Source organism: Ranitomeya variabilis, chromosome 4 (assembly GCF_051348905.1).
Source record: "Ranitomeya variabilis isolate aRanVar5 chromosome 4, aRanVar5.hap1, whole genome shotgun sequence".
Classification (NCBI taxonomy): Eukaryota; Metazoa; Chordata; class Amphibia; order Anura; family Dendrobatidae; genus Ranitomeya; species Ranitomeya variabilis.
This window is the reverse complement of record NC_135235.1, coordinates 746,701,316-746,720,860: the sequence shown is the minus strand read 5'-3', so window position 1 is coordinate 746,720,860 and position 19,545 is coordinate 746,701,316. Positions and strand designations below refer to the sequence as shown.

General features: G+C 45.8%; 2 protein-coding genes across 2 annotated transcripts; both read right to left on the bottom strand.

Annotated features, from left to right (window-relative positions):
- Positions 1 to 236: 236 nt before the first annotated feature.
- LOC143766725 (E3 ubiquitin/ISG15 ligase TRIM25-like) lies at positions 237 to 3,732 on the bottom strand. The gene has a single exon (XM_077254584.1). The coding sequence runs from the start codon at positions 3,467 to 3,469 to the stop codon at positions 1,892 to 1,894; it is 1,578 nt and encodes a 525-aa protein (XP_077110699.1). The 5' UTR covers positions 3,470 to 3,732; the 3' UTR covers positions 237 to 1,891.
- Positions 3,733 to 9,396: 5,664 nt separating this feature from the next.
- LOC143766724 (E3 ubiquitin/ISG15 ligase TRIM25-like) lies at positions 9,397 to 11,120 on the bottom strand. The gene has a single exon (XM_077254583.1). The coding sequence runs from the start codon at positions 11,058 to 11,060 to the stop codon at positions 9,471 to 9,473; it is 1,590 nt and encodes a 529-aa protein (XP_077110698.1). The 5' UTR covers positions 11,061 to 11,120; the 3' UTR covers positions 9,397 to 9,470.
- Between the last annotated feature and the right edge of the window lie 8,425 nt (positions 11,121 to 19,545).

The window sequence follows — 19,545 nt, the reverse complement described above, 5'->3', positions numbered from 1 at the left end:
AGACCAGCACACTGCTCTCCTGAAATACTCTGTGCTGCTGTCACCCTGCTCCTCCACCATATATCTCCCTCTGTGACCCCCATAGACCAGCACACTGCTCTCCTGAAATACTCTGTGCTGCTGTCACCCTGCTCCTTCCACCATATATCTCCCTATGTGACCCCCATAGACCAGCACACTGCTCTCCTGAAATACTCTGTGCTGCTCTAGATGAGCCCATTACTCTCCTGAAATCATCTGTGCTGCTGTGAGTCTCATGCTCAGTGGTGGTCATACAGATGAGGCTGAGTCTTTAATGACGAGGATCATACAATGATTGTCTGACATAATACAAAGGTAATAATAAAACATTGATACAAAGCACGATAGAATTTAGAGGATGCCGCCAGAAAAAGAAGTAATTAAAAAATACACAAATATGCAAATGCCCTCAGAGCCAGAGGAGGCGCTGTTCACCCCAGTGGTACCATAACATGCCCCCTTTAAGGGAGAACTTCCTGAAGAAATAGGTAAAAAGTCTCTTTATCATATGGTGAAAACAGTTTTCTAACACTTTCCTCCAGTAGGGATATCTGAGGCTGCACAATAGCTACGTGCCTCAGTAGTACAGCCTCAGCTACGTGCTAATTATAATAAGTGGCAGTAATCAATGTCTCCCTTTTGGAGGAGAGCTAGTATGCAATCACAGACAGCACAGACCAGGTGACATTAAAGGTTAGGGTTAAAGGTAGGGTTAGAATTAGGGTTAAAGGTAGGGTTAGAATTAGGTTTAGGGTTAGTTGTAGTTAGGATTAGAGTTAGGGTTCGGACCTGCAGTACATGGAAAGTTCATGCTGTAACTACTCGTAGAGCAGATTTCTGGTGACTGCTCAGGAAGTTTCCTCTATCAGGTGCCACTACAGGTTATGGTTAAAGGTAGAGTTAGAATTAAGGTTAGCGGTAGGGTTAGTATTAGTTAGGTTTCAGACCTGCAGTTCATGTAAAGTTCATGCTGTACCTTCTCATAGAGCTGATTTCTGGTGACTGCTCAGGAAGCTTCCTCTACCAGATGGCACAACAGGTTAGGGTTAGATGTAGGGTTAGAATTAGGGTTAGGTTTACAGGTAGGGTTAGGATTAGAGTTGGAGTTCGGACTTGCAGTACATGTAAAGTTTATGCTGTAGCCACTAATAGAGCAGGTTTCTGGTGCCGTCTCAGAAAGCTTCCTCTACCTGGTGGTACTACAAATTGGAGTTAGGGTAAGGCTTAGAGATAATGTTAGAATTGTGGTTTCGACCTCCATTGCATGTAGAGTCCACACTGTACACACTCATGAGGCAGATTTCTGATGACTTCTCGGGAAGCTTTCTGTAGCAGGTAGCACAACAGGTTAGGTTTAGAGGTATGGTTACAATTAGAGTAAGGGTTCAAATCTGCAGTACATGTAAAGTTTATGCTGTTCCTACTCATGGAGCAGATTTCTTGTGCTGTCTAGGGAGGCTTCCTCTACTTTTTGGTACTACAATTTAGAGTTAGGGTTGGAGATAAGGTTAGAATTATGGTTTCGACCTAAATTGCATGAAGAGTCTACACTGTATCTACTCATGGAGCAGATTTCTGGTGACTTCTCAGGAAGCTTACTTTACCAGGTGTCATTACATGTTAGGGTTAGAGGTAAGGTAAGAGTTAGGTTTGGTCCTACAGGGCATGTAAGTACTACTAAGGGATCAGATTTGTAGTGACTTCTCAGGAAGCTTCCTCTACCTGGAGGCACTGCAGGTTAAGGTTAAAGTTAGAGGAGGGGTTACAGTTAGAGGTAGGGTTAGGGCTAGAGTCAGGGTTTGGACCTGCAACACAATGAAAGTCCACGTTGCACCTACTCATGGAGTAGATTCCTGATGATTATTGTAGCCTAATAGCTGATTCTTACAAAGGTATTAACTCCACATATGTAGAAAGCAACATGGAGAGCATCAGTGAACTCAGCAGTGAAGGTATAGAGGTGTCTGATCGGGGAACACAACTCGTAGAAGGACACCCGACCACCATAATAATCCAGATAGATGCGGAATTTATGATGGGAAATGTTGTGACCTAACATGGTCTCTCTGTTGTCATACACCACCGAGTACTTATTATTATTGGATCTGCACAAGCACCAGGACTGGTCATTACATCCCAAATACGAGTGATCTCCACTTCTCTCGATCGTAGAGTAAGAGACGCCCAGCCTCCATTCTCCGTGTTTGCTCGTCTCAACATCCCAGTAATGTCTCCCCGAACAAAAACTCTCCATACTTAAAACTTGGGAACAATTATGAAACCTGACTGGCAATTCAACATGTCCCAAATCCGGTAATTTTGGGGTCCAAAACACAGATTTTTTGTCAATGGATAACAGGAGGTTCTTGGCGACTGTGTCCTCATCTAGGTTGGTGCATCTATTCTCCTTGATGTAAATTTGTCTCTTTATAAAAGTCATGATATCGGATAATCCCATGTGCAACGTCTCGGATATCAGACCTTCATCCATATCTCCCACATAGCTCTCTTCGTCATCATCATCTCGGACCTCCTTGGCCATTTCTTCCGATGTGTGGTACTGAACTGATATGCATTCTTGTAGAAGGATTAATGGGTCAGACAAGTTACAGAGCTCCTTGATGTGATACACGACCAAGGAGAGCTCGTTCTTCTGGACTTCCAGCTGTCGGATCAGATCTGAGACCTGGTTCTCCTGCCGTGAGATCTCTGCTTGGACTTTGCTCTCCAAGATCTCCAGTTGCCTTTTGATGTCTATAAACAGATTGGCAACTGCTTCCTTGATGTCAGTTGCCTTGTCTTGGACCTCAATCCGGCGTTTTTGTATGTTCTGCAGTTTTTCTTCCGCCTCCTTGGACAACGAGGACAGGTTCTTCAGAATGTTTTTCAAAGTGGCCTTCTTCTTTTGGGACGCTTTGTTGAGCGGTTCCACCTTGTGCCCACTATGACCGCCGGCCAAGCAGCAGGTGATGCAGATACACAAGCGGTCGTTGGAGCAGTAATACTTTAGGACCTCATTGTGCAAGGAGCATTTTTTCTTGCTGAAATTAGTGGTGGGCTCACATAGGACGTGTTCTGGAGACTTGTTGTGGACTCGTACGTGGTTGCTACACAGCGGAGCTTCACAGTGGAGGCAGGACTTAACCGCGGGGAGCGGCGCGTTGATACAGTTAGTGCAAAAAATAGCTCTTTCCTCCTCATCGGACCGGAAGTACAAGAAATGCTCCGCAATGTTCCGCAGGGTTATGTTACTCTGAAGCATGGGACGCTCTGTAAACCTCGCTCGGCAGTCGGGGCAACAGTAAATCCCCAACCCATCCTGGGTCTCCAGCACACGATCAATACAGACCAGGCAGAAGTTGTGTCCACATCTCAAGGTGACAGGGTCAGTGAAGATCTTGAGGCAGATGGAGCAGCTCAGCTCATCCTTCAGGTCAGGAGAAGCCATGATGGAAAATGAAAGTGAAAGCTTTAGATATTTGATCTGCCTCGTTAAGATCCTTCCACCATGTCTTTAGTCTGTGACTTCCTTCCACTGGTTTCTACGCCTCACAGAGAAGCCTGACCCTAGCTCGTCATCAGCATAGTCACATGAGAGGGTGGCTCTTTTGTCCTATGAGGAAGGACAACCCAAGTGAGGAGGACCTTCAATGAAGCCTCCACCCCAGTGCATCACAGTCTTGGAGGAAGTGAGATGGAAGGAGGAGGGCTGAAGTGAACCTTCTCATGAATATGCTACAAATATAGGACAACTCTGATAAAAAAAAATAAAATGTAGCCCATCAGTTCATATTCAAAACCTGTTTTCAGGGGGAGCGCTACATATTTCAAACCTTAACTCCTGAGGTCTTAGTCATAAGTGGTGGTCCGGACTTAAGTCCTGTGGCTATGAAACAAGTGCGATTATTAACTCTGCACTCTGTTAGCTAGAAAAGTCAATTAGCATTACAATAGTTGTGCCAGAAAGGAAAACAAATGAGTGTGAACAGGGGAAAACAGATCAAAATGCAAAAAGGGACACGAAATGTGAACATGCAAAATAAAAAAGGAAACACCGAAAAAAATAAAAAATAAAGATTATTATAAAACAACAAAAATGCACAATAATAAATAATGAGACGCCGCTGTCAGTTTTAGCCTAAAGACGTGATTATACTCGCTCATTTAATCCCTTTGTCAGGATACAATTGCTGAATTTATATTGTAACGTGGTTGAAAAGGTCCATGGCCACATTTGTACTTTTCTAGATCGGCGGTCACACTTGTTTATTTTCTAGCAATTTCAAAGCTCTGCATTGGGGTTCGAAAAGCGTGACGTTCCACCAGGAGCGTACGTCTCATATCTTGGCATAGAAATGTCGCAAGGTTGTAGCTTTTATTGCTGGCATATGACATTTTCATCACTATCGATTGCATTTTTATTTATCAGAGCAGGAGGTGCAAAAACCAAAAAATTGCAATTATTGAGTTTAATCAGAGTGCACCAAAATATAATCATGTGAGATATTTCCATGGTCAGACGTACCCTAATGATAAGCCCGCACGGCCCAACGCGCGTTTCGCTTCAGCTTTGACGAGGAAGACTCCCTCGTGCGCGTTGGGCCGTGCGGGCTTATCATTAGGGTACGTCTGACCATGGAAATATCTCACATGATTATATTTTGGTGCACTCTGTAACAATTTAAATCCTTGTTTTCCTCCTTTATTTACTGTGCTCGGCACTTTACTATATTTACTTTGGGGCTACATTATTTATTATCTATATAGTTTACTTATGCACAGCGCTCACTTTATATGGTTATTTTCCTGACATATGCACTTTATAATGAATTTCTAACTCGCAGTGCAATGCGATCTATTTAGTGCACTTTAGAGGTAGTTTATTATTAATTATTTATTTAGTTAGATTTTCCTGGGTAAATTTGACTTTTTTGTCACTACATTTATTTTTTAAGTATTTATTTATAATATCAACTCTGCTACATGCACTATATTCACTTTATCCCTTACTTTTCCACATGGAATATACTATGAAATGTGAATAGTGCAATAGAAGCAAAACTACCTCAATTTTCAATTTTTGATTACTTAGGGTTAGATTTCCATGTTCGTTACATTATCTGATTTCTCTATAGATTTATTATTTAACCCCTTTCTGACCTCAGACGGGATAGTACGTCCGAGGTCCGCTCCCCTGCTCCGCGGTGAGCCCGCATCAAAGCCGGGACATGTCAGCTGTTTTGTACAGCTGACATGTGCCCGCAATAGGCGCGGGCAGAATCGCGATCTGCCCGCACCTATTAACTAGTTAAATGCCGCTGTCAAACGCAGACAGCGGCATTTAACTACCGCATCCGGCCGGGCGGCCGGAAATGACAGCATCGCCGACCCCCGTCACATGATCGGAGGTCGGCGATGCTTCAGAATGGTAACCATAGAGGTCCTTGAGACCTCTATGGTTACTGATCTCCGGCAGCTGTGAGCGCCACCCTGTGGTCGGCGCTCACAGCACACCTGATTTTCTGCTGCATAGCAGCGATCTGATGATCGCTGCTATGTAGCAGAGCCGATCGTGCTGTGCCTGCTTCTAGCCTCCCATGGAGGCTATTGAAGCATGGCAAAAGTAAAAAAAAAAAGTAAAAAAAAATGTGAAAAAAATATAAAAGTTTAAATCACCCCCCTTTCGCCCCAATCAAAATAAATCAATAAATAAAAATCAAACCTACACATATTTGGTATCGCTGCGTTCAGAATCGCCCGATCTATCAATAAAAAAAAAGCATTAACCTGATCGCTAAACAGTGTAGTGAGAAAAAAATTTGAAACGCCAGAATTATGGTTTTTTGGTTGCCGCGACATTGCATTAAAATGCAATAACGGGCGATCAAAAGAACGTATCTGCACCGAATTGGAATCATTAAAAATGCCGGCTCGGCACGCAAAAATTAAGCCCTCAACCAACCCCAGATCTTGAAAAATGGAGACGCTGTGGGTATCAGAAAATGGCGCAATTTTTATTTTATTTTTTTTCTAGCAAAGTTTGGAATTTTTTTTCACCACTTAGGTAAAAAATAACCTAGTCATGTTAGGTGTCTATGAACTTGTAGTGACCTTGGAGAATCATAACGGCAGGTCAGTTTTAGCATTTAGTGAACCTAGCAAAAAAGCCAAGCAAAAAACAAGTGTGGGATTGCACTTTTTTTGCAATTTCACCGCACTTGGAATTTTTTTCCCGTTTTCTAGTACACGACATGGTAAAACCAATGATGTCGTTCAAAAGTACAACTCGTCCCGCAAAAAATAAAAAAGTTATGGCTCTGGGAAGGAGGGGAGTGAAAAACGAACACGGAAAAATGAAAAACCCCAAGGTCATGAAGGGGTTAAAATTTATTTGACATGCCCCTGTATGGTAACCTGCATTCTACTGCCACCTGGTGGTCCTTTCCTGAATTTTAAATTGTTATTATTATGTTTATAATAAAATGTATATTTTAATCTTAAATTATTGGTTGCTGTTTCATATCCTTTGGTGTTATATATCTATACAGTTACACGACCGCATATATAGTTGTTTATTTGGTTGATTTTTCAATACCCATAGCGTCTCGATTTTTTGTGATCTCGGGTTGGGTGAGGACTTATTTTTTGCGTGCTGAGCTGATGCTTTTAATGATACCTTTCGATCGCCCGTTATTACACTTTAATGCAATGCCGCTGCGAACAAAAACGTAATTCTGGCGTTTTTACTTTTTTTCTCGCTACGCCATTTAGCGATCAGATTAATTCTTTTTTTATTGATAGATCGGGCGATTTTAAATGCAGCGATACCAAATATGTGTAGGTTTGATTTTTTTTAATTGTTTTATTTTGAATGGGGCGAAAGGGGGGTGATTTAAACATTTATATATTTTTTTTATTTTTTTTAGATTTTTTAAAAAAATTTTTTTACTTTTGGCATGCTTCAATAGTCTCCATGGGAAGACAGAAGCTGCCATGACCCGATCAGCTCTGCTACATACAAGCGATGGTCAGATCGCCTATATGTAGCTGAATTACTCACAGGGTAGAGCCCACAGCAAGCCGGCGCTGACAACCAAAGAGGTCTCTAGTTTTCCTTCTGTTTTTTTCAATAAGACTCGGACTGATTTTTCATAAGTTTAGTGTGACTCTGGCCTTATAGGAAGGCTCACGTGAAGGGAACAGAGAGAGGGGGGAAAGGCGATGTGCTGTCATGCACTTATCAGCCACTAGATGGGGCTGTTAGTCTTTATAAAGTGAAATGTAATTTTAGATGTGCATTAATGTTAATATAAATATATGTTAGAGTTAAGTCCTGGAGGGGGCTGAAATATAACTAGCCACTGTGCCCACCCTCCATAATATTAGCATAGCAACTACCGTATATACTCCAGTATAAGCCGAGACCTCTAATTTTGCCACAAAAAACTTAATGACTCGAGTATAAGCCTAGGGGGGAAAATGCAGCAGCGAGAGGGGCAATTTCAACCTAAAAAATTGGCTGAAATTCTCGGCTTATACTCGATTATATATGGTATATCCCCCTTATTTTAAAACTAGGCACTAAGTCACCACTTATCATAAAATTAGGCACTATGTCCCCCCTTATTATAAAATTAGGCACTATGTCCCCCTTATTATAAAGTTATGCACTATTTCCCCCTTATTATCAAATTAGGCACTCTGTCCCAGTTATTATAAAATTAGGCACTTTGTCCCCTCTTGTTATAAAATTATCATCTATTTCCCCCTTATAATAATATAGCCATTATGTCCTCCCTTATTATAAAATTGGCCATTGTGTCCCCTCTTATTATATAATTAGCCACTATGACCCCTCTTATTATAAAATTAGCAACTATGTCCCCTCCTAGAATAAAATTAGCCGTTATGTCCTCCCTTATTATAAAATTAGGCACCATTTCCTCCCTTATTATAAAATAACCACTAGGTTCCCCCTTTTGATAAAATCAGCCACTATGTCCCCCTTATTATAATATAGCCACTAGTTCTCATTTTATTATTAAATTGGCCACTATGTCCTCCCTTATTATAAAATCTGCCTCTCTGTCGCCTTTTATTATAAAACTTGCTACTATGTCCTTGCTTATGATAAAATTAGCTATTATGTCCACCCTTATCATTATTTTAGCAGGGAGCGCAATGTTTGTGCTGATGTGAATTGCAGATGACCTTTGGACCCTGCAGTTATGGAGTCAGTAGAGCGGTGGTGACATTTTTTTTACTTATGTTACTCACCTCTCTGTGAGCCCGCTCTGTAACATTACAGCGTATCCACTTCATGGCTGAGTTGTTGTGATTCCTTTCACAGGTTACATTGGCTTCAGCAAAAGACCCTTTAAACAAGGGGGAACGATCTTTTATATTTTTAATTGGAGCTCATTATGTGAAAAAATAATGCAGGTTTTTTCTCACAGAAACAAAGATACTGCAGCTGCATCGCCCTCCTCCCCCACCCACCTTCCACTCCAGATTTTAATGTATGTACACAGTGACTGCACCAGCAGAATAGTGAGTGCAGCTCTGGAGTATAATACAGGATGTAACTCAGGATCAATAATGTAATGTATGTACACAGTGACTGCACCAGCAGAATAGTGAGTGCAGCTCTGGAGTATAATACAGGATGTAACTCAGGATCAGTAATGTATATACACAGTGACTGCACCAGCAGAATAGTGAGTGCAGCTCTGGAGTATAATATAGGATGTAACTCAGGATCAGTAATGTATATACACAGTGAATGCACCAGCAGAATAGTGAGTGCAGCTCTGGGGTATAATACAGGATGTAACTCAGGATCAATAATGTAATGTATGTACACAGTGACTGCACCAGCAGAATAGTGAGTGCAGCTCTGGAGTATAATACAGGATGTAACTCAGGATCAGTAATGTATATACACAGTGACTGCACCAGCAGAATAGTGAGTGCAGCTCTGGAGTATAATACAGGATGTAACTCAGGATTAGTAATGTATGTACACAGTGACTGCACCAGCAGAATAGTGAGTGCAGCTCTGGAGTATAATACAGGATGTAACTCAGGGTCAGTAATGTAATGTATGTACACAGTGACTGCATCGGCAGAATAGTGAGTGCAGCTCTGGAGTATAATACAGGATGTAACCCAGGATCAGTAATGTAATATATGTACACAGTGACTGCACCAGCAGAATAGTGAGTGCAGCCCTGGGGTATAATACAGAAGGTAACTCAGGATCAGTAATGTAATATATGTACACAGTGACTGCATCGGCAGAATCGTGAGTGCAGCTCTTGTATGATACTCAGGATCTCTACAGGTAACTAATGTAAAGTAGATCTGTAGTAGTAAAGTACACTGTACAATGAGCCTCAGGGTTGGACTTTACTTCTCGTTTTTATTTCAGCGACACTAAATCTCATAACTTATTTGAATGTTATTCTGGAATAATCTCCCCACACATAACAAGCAGCATGCAGGGGCTCGGAGAATTTGGCGGTGAAGGTGTGCAGGTGTCTGATGGGGTCACTCAGCTCATAGAAGGACAGCTGCCCGGCCTCGTACTCCAGACACATCAAAAATTGGTTTGAATTAGGGACCTGGGGTAAATAGACCTTCCGGCCATTATGTATCACTGAGCATTGCTGCCTGTTTTTCTGTAAGCACCAGGATTTGGGATTAAATCCAAGACCCGACCCTTCTCCCTTTCTGTCCATACTGGGGTAACACATTCCCACGCTCCAGCACTTTGATCCAACATTTACCTCCCACTCCATGCAATGGTTTCTTGCAGAGAATGTCTTGGTGCTCAGCACCTGTGGGTAGGTCTGAAATCTCTCTGGTAGTGGTGGCTGACGGTTTGCATTGAAATTCCATGAAATACTTTTAGTATCATCTGATATGATTAAATGATTTTCGGCAGTATTCACATCAAGCTCCATGTCCGAAGCCTTCTTCTCATCCATGCCGAGCTTCACACTAGACATAATGCCGGCTAAGCCTGTGTGTATGGTCACCCACAGCAGCTCCTCATCCAGGCCACCAATATTTTGGACCTTTTCATTGTAGGTTTGTCGTTCCTCGCTATCTGTCTTCTCCGTATCACAGAAGTCTTTTCGTCTGGATTCCTGTTCTTGTAAGACAAGTAGTGGATCGGTCATGGTACAGACCTTCTCGATGTGAGACATCTTCCTGGACAGCTCGTCCTTCTTTGACTCCAATTGTTGGATCAGATCGGTGACCGTGATTGAAACTTGCTCTTCGTTCTGGGAGATGACACTCAGGACCTTGTCCTCCAGGTCTTCTAACTGTCTCCTGAGGTCTCGGAAAAGAGCACTGACTGTCTCAGTCACTCCAGTTGCCCTTTTGTGTACTTCTGTCCTGCGTTCCTGCAGGTTTTGGACTTTGACCTCGATGTCTGCTCTCTTTGCCAACAGCTTTGTGAGGATCACTTTGAGGGTCTCCTTTTTCTTGGTGGAGGCTTCAACCAGCTGCTCCACCTTATGTCCTTTGTGGTCCCCAGCCAGGCAGCAGGTGACACAGATGCAGGATGTGTCCTGGGTGCAGTAGTACTCCAGGATCTTCTTGTGCACGGAGCATTTTCTGCTCTGCAGGGAATTGCTGGGCTCAGAGAGGACATGTTCTGGGGACCTGTTGTGGACCATCAGATGCTCCTCACACAGAGTAGCTTCACAATGGAGACAGGACTTAACGGCAGCTACCGGAGAGTGAACACAATAGGTGCAGAAGATCTCGTCCACCCTCTCTTCGGGCAGGGACGAAACACATCGCTCTACAATGTTGCGGAGCGTTATGCTCCTGACCGGGTCAGGACGCTCCGGGAACTCTTCTCTGCATTCAGGACAGCTGTAAACTCCGACCCCCTCCTGTGATCCCAGCACATGATCTATACACACCCGGCAGAAGTTGTGTCCACACCTCAGGGTGACGGGGTCCGTGTAGATGTTCAGGCAGATGGAGCAGTTCAACTCTTCTCGAAGGATTGCAAAAGCCATGGTGGAGAGCAGAATGAAGTCCTGGGCCAGACGAAGGTAGCCTTCTTCTTCAGGCGGAATAGTGATGATTGCTGGAGGAACAGGAAGTAATTTCCTGAGAGTCCAACCAATGACACAGCTTAGATGTGTGCGAGGGTGGGGTGGGGGTTGGGAATCACTTCTGGGTTTGTTCTCCTTGATGTCACAATTCACGTGGCAACTTTCTACCAAAATGTTCTGTGACATCTCCACCATTTTTAACATCCATGGTCAGACCAAAGCCCTCCATGAAGTCTCAGCGATTGCTACAATGTGTCAGAGGGCGGAAATGTATCAGTGGAATATTTGTAAACAATGTAGCAAATGTTTATGTCTCAGGATTCCAGGCTGTGGTCAGCAGACAGCAACCAGAAGAAGCCAGGGTCACCCGACTCATGGAATTACTCCGTTATCAGCCATTACTGGGGGGGTGACTGTAGGACAGGAGACTACAATCTATTACTCCCTGGTATCAGCCATTACTGGGGGAGGTGACTGTAGGACAGGAGACTACAATCTATTACTCCCTGTTATCAGCCATTACTGGGGGAGGTGACTGTAGGACAGGAGACTACAATCTATTACTCCCTGTTATCAGCCATTACTGGGGGAGGTGACTGTAGGACAGGGGACTACAATATATTACTCCCTGTTATCAGCCATTACTGGGGGAGGAGACTGTAGGACGGGTGGCCACAATCTGTCACACCCTGCTAGGAGCAGCACCTGTATTGTGAGCTCCAGGACTTCCAGCAGGAGGCCCAGAGTCTGCCTCTCTTCTCCCCAGGGAGAGGCAGGCTTCCTGGGAGGCCGGGATGGGCTTCCCAGGCTTCTGTTCCCCGGTCTGTGCCGGCGGGGGACAGAGAGCAGCAGCAGCAACCGGCCCAAGAGGGACTGAGGAGGTCGGGACGGGTGAGAAGAACCATACCCACCTACAACAACCCTGAGACGGCTCATCGTTCGCCCAGAGAGGGAGACAGGGGCACCCCAGGCCCCAGGAACGAGAGCCCGGGAACATCCTGGGGGGAGAAGAGCTCCAGCCAGTCCACGAGTATCTTCTCCTCCCGAGTGGTCGCCATGCTACGTGAGTACGAGGATGCCGGCAAAGCACTGACTGGGCTGAAGGAGGAGCTGCGGGTGGCTCGGATCCTGAACACCCGTGCCTCTAACAAAGAGAAACCCGCGACCTCCCAGAGGTTCAGAGCCCTCAAAGATGAGGTGGTCCGGTTAGTCCTCCTCCGGGAGGGGATTGAGAAAAGCGCAGGTCCCTTCCTGGAGAGGTTTAAGAACCAGCGGCAGTTCTCAGAAATGAAGGGGTTAAATACCTCAGGAGAGCCGCCAGCCAGCGTCCTAAGCGACGAGGAGGAGGAGGACGACGAGGTGGCTGTGACTGGAGTCCCACAAGCTGGAACAAGCCGAGAGAGTGAGTTGCAGAGCCGACAACAGGGAAGCGGCCTCCCGGCACGGCAGAGGACTCCGACAGCACAGGCTGCAGTGTCAGCGGAGGAAGAGGAGGAGGGCGGTCTGCTACAGGAGATCCGACAGCTGGAGTCTCCAGTGAACCTGGACCGCTTCTCCTTTGGTGAGGATGAGCCAACAGAGGAAACCAGAAGAGGAAGAAGATGACGGAGACCACACGGGAGGTGGTGAGTTACAAATATGTACCTATGGCTGATGTTACACCTACCACCAGGGGCGGATTATAATAGGGTCAATCTGGGCGGTAGCCCAGGGCCCAGCGGTGTGGGGGGACCCTCGGCTACCACTCAGATTGCCAGCCGCCAGTCAGGGCATTACTGCCCTGACTGGCGTATGGGCCCGGTGGGCAGAGAGGGGGCCCGTCTCATCTGCTCACCGGGCCCCTACCGGCGCTGCGGCAGTTTCACCTATTGACGTGCGGGAGCGCGCCCGCACGTCAATAGTTAACAACAGCCGCCAGCCAATTGGAGGTTGGCAGCTGAAGTCGGCCGCAGGCGCAGCGCACACATTGCCGGCGTCTGACGTCATTGTCAGTCGCCGGCGAGTGCGAGCTGCTGGAGAGAGCTCGCCGCTGGAGCGCACACACAGGTCAGGTGAGGAGAACTCGTTTTTTTTTTCTTTGCGAGCGGCCAGATTGCTGGACACACTGGGGGCAATGCTGGAGAGGAGACACTGGGGCAGATTGCTGGACAGACTGCGGGCAATATTGGAGACACTGGGGCAGAATGCTGGAGAGGAGACACTGGGGCAGATTGCTTGACAGACTGCGGGCAATATTGGAGACACTGGGGCAGAATGCTGGACACACTGGGGCAGAATGCTGGACACACTGGGGGCAATATGCTGGAGACACTGGAGCAGAATGCTGGACACACAGGGGCAGATTGCTGGACAGACTGGGGCAGAATGCTGGACTGTTGTGAATTCTGCTCTTGGGTTCCCTCCGGTGGTTGTTGGTGGTAATACAGTTGTCCCTGGGTTGTCCCTTTCTGAATCCGTTAAAGATGTTATGGTGGGGTTTCCCACGCCTTTCGGTCTGAGTGATTCTATGTCTCTGGCCATTCAGATTGATCGGCGCTTGCGGGAGCGCAGAACTGTGCGCGCTGTGGCGTTGTCCTCAGAGCAGATGCCTGAGCCAATGCAGTGTGATAGGATTCTGTCTAGAACGGAACAACAAGGATTCAGACGTCAGAATAGGTTGTGTTTTTATTGTGGCGATGCTTCTCGTCATTTCATAAGGTAAAGGCAAGGAAAACAAAACAAACACAGTCTAGTAAACCCTCTTATCATGATGACCCAGTACAATATAGATAGGAGGTAACTAGTGCCTGTATAAAGGATGTCAAAGGACACACCAAATAATGCTACAGCAACAAACTACAAAAAAATAGGTGCAAGAAAACGTCCAAAATGAGCAAAAAATCTTTATTAAATATATTAAAAATATCACAACAAGGGATACAAAAATAGTGGGAAAACAAGTGCAGATAACATGTACCGTACACCTGGAGACAGATCACACCTCACCGCAAATCAGCAGCCAGGCAGAACAATAAATGCACAGGGTATTCCCAATTTACTGAGACCTGTAGAAGCGCTTGTAACAGCGCGAAACAGCTGTCGTCATTCACCTGCTCACCTCCCATCCAACTGCACTCCCTCGGACCGAAAAGCTGCATTTATCCATGTTCTAAATAAAGAATTGGACCACAGTCGGGTGAGTGCTGCCGCATTCTTCTGTTTTCATTTTCTGGATTGCTTCTAATCTCCATGCGAGCACCTCCTGAACTTTAGTCAGCCCGTCACCACTTACTGCTGTTGATTCATTGCCCTAACACAGGCTGTGCAGCTCATTTTTTTCTTTTATCTTGATTCCCAATTTACTGGCTGCTCCATTTTAAAGATCACTTAGTGTACCATATACCAGACTCAAAAGCATATACCGGTCAGTGCATAGAACATAATGTGAATATACAATGTAAAAGATGTCCTACCAGCTACTGACGTGGGGAGAGCGTCCACTCCAGACACACCCCAACGCGCGTTTCGGCGATGTCCGATCTGTCTCCAGGTGTACGGTACATGTTATCTGCACTTGTTTTCCCACTATTTCTGTATCCCTTGTTGTGATATTTTTAATATATTTAATAAAGTTTTAATAAAGATTTTTTGCTCATTTTGGACGTTTTCATGTCATTTCAGTCTGCCCTAAGAGTACAAAGAGGATCGCTAGTTCAGTTACCATCAGTACTGTACAACCTAAATTTCTGTTATCTGTGTCCTTGATCTGCTCATTGTCATCTTGAACTTAATGGACTTTGAGTTTGCCAGGCGTTGTGGTTTTCCCTTGCAGTCTTTGCAGAACCCTATTCCTTTAGGGGCATTGATGCTACATCTTTGGCTAAAAATAAGCCCCAGTTTTGGACACAGGTGACCATGTGCATGGCGCCAGCCCATCAGGAAGATTGTCGTTTTCTGGTGTTGCATAATTTGCATGATGCTATCGTGCTGGGTTTTCCGTGGTTGCAGATACATAATCCTGTGTTGGATTGGAAGTCTATGTCTGTGACTAGTTGGGGTTGTCAGGGGGTTCATAATGACGTTCCTTTGATGTCAATCTCCTTTTCTTCCTCTTCTGAAATTCCAGAGTTTTTGTCTGATTTTCAGGATGTATTCGATGAGCCCAAGTCCAGTTCCCTTCCACCGCAGAGGGACTGTGATTGTGCTATTGACTTGATTCCAGGCAGTAAGTTTCCTAAGGGCCGACTTTTCAACCTGTCTGTGCCTGAATATACCGCCATGCGGAGTTATGTTAAAGAGTCTTTGGAGAAAGGGCATATTCGGCCATCTTCTTCACCGTTGGGAGTGGGATTTTTTTTTGTTGCGAAGAAGGATGGCTCCTTGAGACCTTGTATTGATTATCGCCTCTTGAATAAGATCACGGTCAAGTTTCAATACCCTTTACCTCTGCTTTCCGATTTGTTTGCTAGGATTAAGGGGGCTAGTTGGTTTACGAAGATTGACCTTCGGGGGGCATATAATCTTGTTCGTATTAAGCAGGGTGATGAATGGAAAACTGCATTTAATACGCCCGAAGGCCATTTTGAATACCTTGTGATGCCATTCGGGCTCTCTAATGCTCCATCTGTTTTTCAGTCCTTCATGCACGATATCTTCCGGACTTATCTTGATAAATTCATGATTGTATATTCGGATGACATTTTAATTTTTTCCGATGATTGGGAGTCTCATGTGGAACAGGTCAGGATGGTATTTCAGATCCTTCGTGATAATGCTTTGTTTGTGAAGGGGTCTAAGTGTCTCTTTGGAGTGCAGAAGGTTTCTTTTTTGGGCTTCATTTTTTCTCCCTCATCTATAGAGATCCGGTTAAGGTTCAGGCCATTCATGATTGGATTCAACCCACATCCGTGAAGAGCCTTCAGAAATTTTTGGGCTTTGCTAATTTTTATCGCCGTTTCATTGCTAACTTCTCCAGTGTGGTTAAACCCTTGACCGATTTGACGAAGAAAGGCGCTGATGTGACGAATTGGTCCTCTGCGGCTGTCTCTGCCTTTCAGGAGCTTAAACGCCGATTTACTGCTGCCCCGGTGTTGCTTCTGAGATTGGGGCAGGGGCCGTTTTGTCTCAGAGGGATTCTGTTGGTTCTTTGATGAAACCATGTGCCTTCTTTTCCCGTAAGTTTTCACCTGCTGAACGCAATTATGATTTTGGCAATCGGGAGTTGTTGGCTATGAAGTGGGCGTTTGAGGAATGGCGACATTGGCTTGAGGGAGCTAAGCACCGTATTGTGGTCTTGACCGATCATAAAAATCTGATTTACCTCGAGTCTGCCAGACGGCTGAATCCTAGACAGGCTCGATGGTCCTTGTTTTTTTCCCGTTTTGATTTCGTGGTCTCGTATCTTCCGGGTTCTAAGAATATTAAGGCTGATGCCCTCTCTAGGAGTTTTTTGCCTGATTCTCCTGAGGTCCTTGAACCAGTCGGCATTCTGAAAGAAGGGGTGGTCCTTTCTGCCATTTCCCCTGATTTACGACGGGTTCTTCAGGAATTTCAGGCTGACAAACCTGACCGCTGTCCAGTGGGGAAACTGTTTGTTCCTGATAGATGGACTAGTAGAGTGATTTCTGAGGTTCATTGTTCTGTGTTGGCTGGCCATCCTGGTATTTTTGGTACCAGAGATTTGGTTGGTAGGTCCTTTTGGTGGCCTTCTTTGTCGTGTGATATGCGTTCTTTTGTGCAGTCCTGTGGGACTTGTGCGCGGGCTAAGCCTTGTTGTTCCCGTGCTAGTGGGTTGCTTTTGCCTTTGCCGGTCCCTGAGAGGCCCTGGACGCATATTTCTATGGATTTTATTTCTGATCTTCCGGTTTCCCAGAGGATGTCGGTTATCTGGGTTGTTTGTGACCGGTTCTCTAAGATGGTTTATTTGGTGCCTTTGCCTAAATTGCCTTCCTCTTCTGATTTGGTTCCGTTGTTTTTTCAGCATGTGGTTCGTTTGCATGGTATTCCGGAGAATATTGTGTCCGACAGAGGTTCCCAGTTTGTTTCTAGGTTTTGGCGGGCCTTTTGTGCTAGGCTGGGCATTGATTTGTCTTTTTCTTCCGCATTTCATCCTCAGACAAATGGCCAGACCGAGCGTACTAATCAGACTTTGGAAACTTATTTGAGATGCTTTGTGTCTGCTGATCAGGATGATTGGGTGGCTTTCTTGCCATTGGCCGAGTTTGCCCTTAATAATCGGGCTAGTTCGGCTACCTTGGTTTCGCCCTTCTTTTGTAATTTTGGTTTTCATCCTCGTTTTTCTTCGGGGCAAGTTGAACCTTCTGATTGTCCTGGTGTGGATTCTGTGGTTGACAGGTTGCAGCAGATTTGGGCTCATGTGGTGGACAATTTGGTGTTGTCTCAGGAGGAGGCTCAACGTTTTGCTAACCGTCGTCGGTGTGTTGGTTCCCGGCTTCGGGTTGGGGATCTGGTCTGGTTGTCTTCCCGTCATGTTCCTATGAAGGTTTCTTCCCCTAAGTTTAAGCCTCGGTTTATTGGTCCTTATAGGATTTCTGAGATTATTAATCCGGTGTCTTTTCGATTGGCCCTTCCGGCCTCTTTTGCTATCCATAATGTCTTCTATAGATCTTTATTGCGGAAATATGTGCTGCCCGTTGTTCCCTCTGTTGATCCTCCGGCCCCTGTGTTGGTTGATGGGGAGTTGGAGTATGTGGTTGAGAAGATTTTGCATTCTCGCTTTTCGAGGCGGAGGCTTCAGTACCTTGTTAAATGGAAGGGTTATGGCCAGGAGGATAATTCTTGGGTTTTTGCCTCTGATGTCCATGCTGCTGATTTGGTCTGTGCCTTTCATCTGGCTCGTCCTGATCGGCCTGGGGGCTCTGGTGAGGGTTCGGTGACCCCTCTTCAAGGGGGGGGTACTGTTGTGAATTCTGCTCTTGGGTTCCCTTCGGTGGTTGTTGGTGGTAATACAGTTGTCCCTGGGTTGCAATCCTGGGCAGGTGTCCCTGCTGATTGCAGCTCTGACTGGGGTATTTAGGTGTGCAGGATTCATTAGCCCTTGCCAGTTGTCCATTGTTCTTGGAGGTTTTGCATCTCTGTCTGGTTCCTCCTGCCCTGCTGCCAAATCAGCAAAGATAAGTGTCTGGTTTTTGTTTCTGCAGCACACATGCTGTGTGCTTTACAATTCAGTGCTATTCATTGTTTTTTCTTGTCCAGCTTAGACTGTGTTTGGATTTTTTCAGTCATGTTGGATTCTCAGGAGACATTCCATGTCTTTAGTTAGATGGTGGAATTTTTGTATTATCTGCTGTGGATATTTTTAGGGTTTTAATACTGACCGCTTAGTATTCTGTCTTATCCTTTTCTATTTAGCTAGAGGTGCCTCTTTTGCTAAATCCTGTTTTCTGCCTGCGTGTGTCTTTCCTCTTATACTCACAGTCAATATTTGTGGGGGGCTGCCTATCCTTTGGGGTTCTGCTCTGAGGCAAGATAGAATTCCCATTTCCATCTATAGGGGTATTTAGTCCTCCGGCTGTGTCGAGGTGTCTAGGATGTGTTAGGTACACCCCTCGGCTACTTCTAGTTGCGGTGTCAGTTTAGGGTTTGCGGTCAGTACAGGTTCCACCTACTCCAGAGAAAGTCTCATGCGGCTCCAAGGTCACCGGATCATAACACTGGACACACTGGGGCAGAATGCTGGACACACTGGGGCAGAATGCTGGACACACTGGGGCACAATGCTGGACACACTGGGGCAGAATGCTGGAGACACTGGGGCAGAATGCTGGACACACTGGGGCAGATTGCTGGACAGACTAGGGGCAGAATGCTGGACACACTGGAGCAGAATGCTGGACACACTGGGGCAGAATGCTGGACACACTGGGGCACAATGCTGGACACACTGGGGCACAATGCTGGACACACAGGGGCATAATGCTGGAGACACTGGGGCAGAATGCTGGACACACTGGGGGCAATATGCTGGACACAATGGGGCAGAATGCTGGACACACTGGGGCAGAATGCTGGACACACTGGGGGCAATATGCTGGAGACACTGGAGCAGAATGCTGGACACACTGGGGCAGATTGCTGGACAGACTGGGTGCAGAATGCTGGACAGACTGGGGCAAAATGCTGGACAGACTGGGGCAGAATGCTGGACAAACTGGGGGCAATATGCTGGAGACACTGGAGCAGAATGCTGGACACACTGGGGCAGATTGCTGGACAGACTGGGGGCAATATTGGAGACACTGGGGCAGAATGCTGGACACACTGGGGCAGATTGCTGGACATACTGGGGGCAATATGCTGGACACACTGTGGCAGAATGCTGGACACACTGGGGCAGAATGCTGGACATACTGGGGCAGAATGCTGGACACACTGGGGGCAATATGCTGGAGACACTGGGGCAGAATGCTGGACACACTGGGGCAGATTGCTGGACAGACTGGGGCAG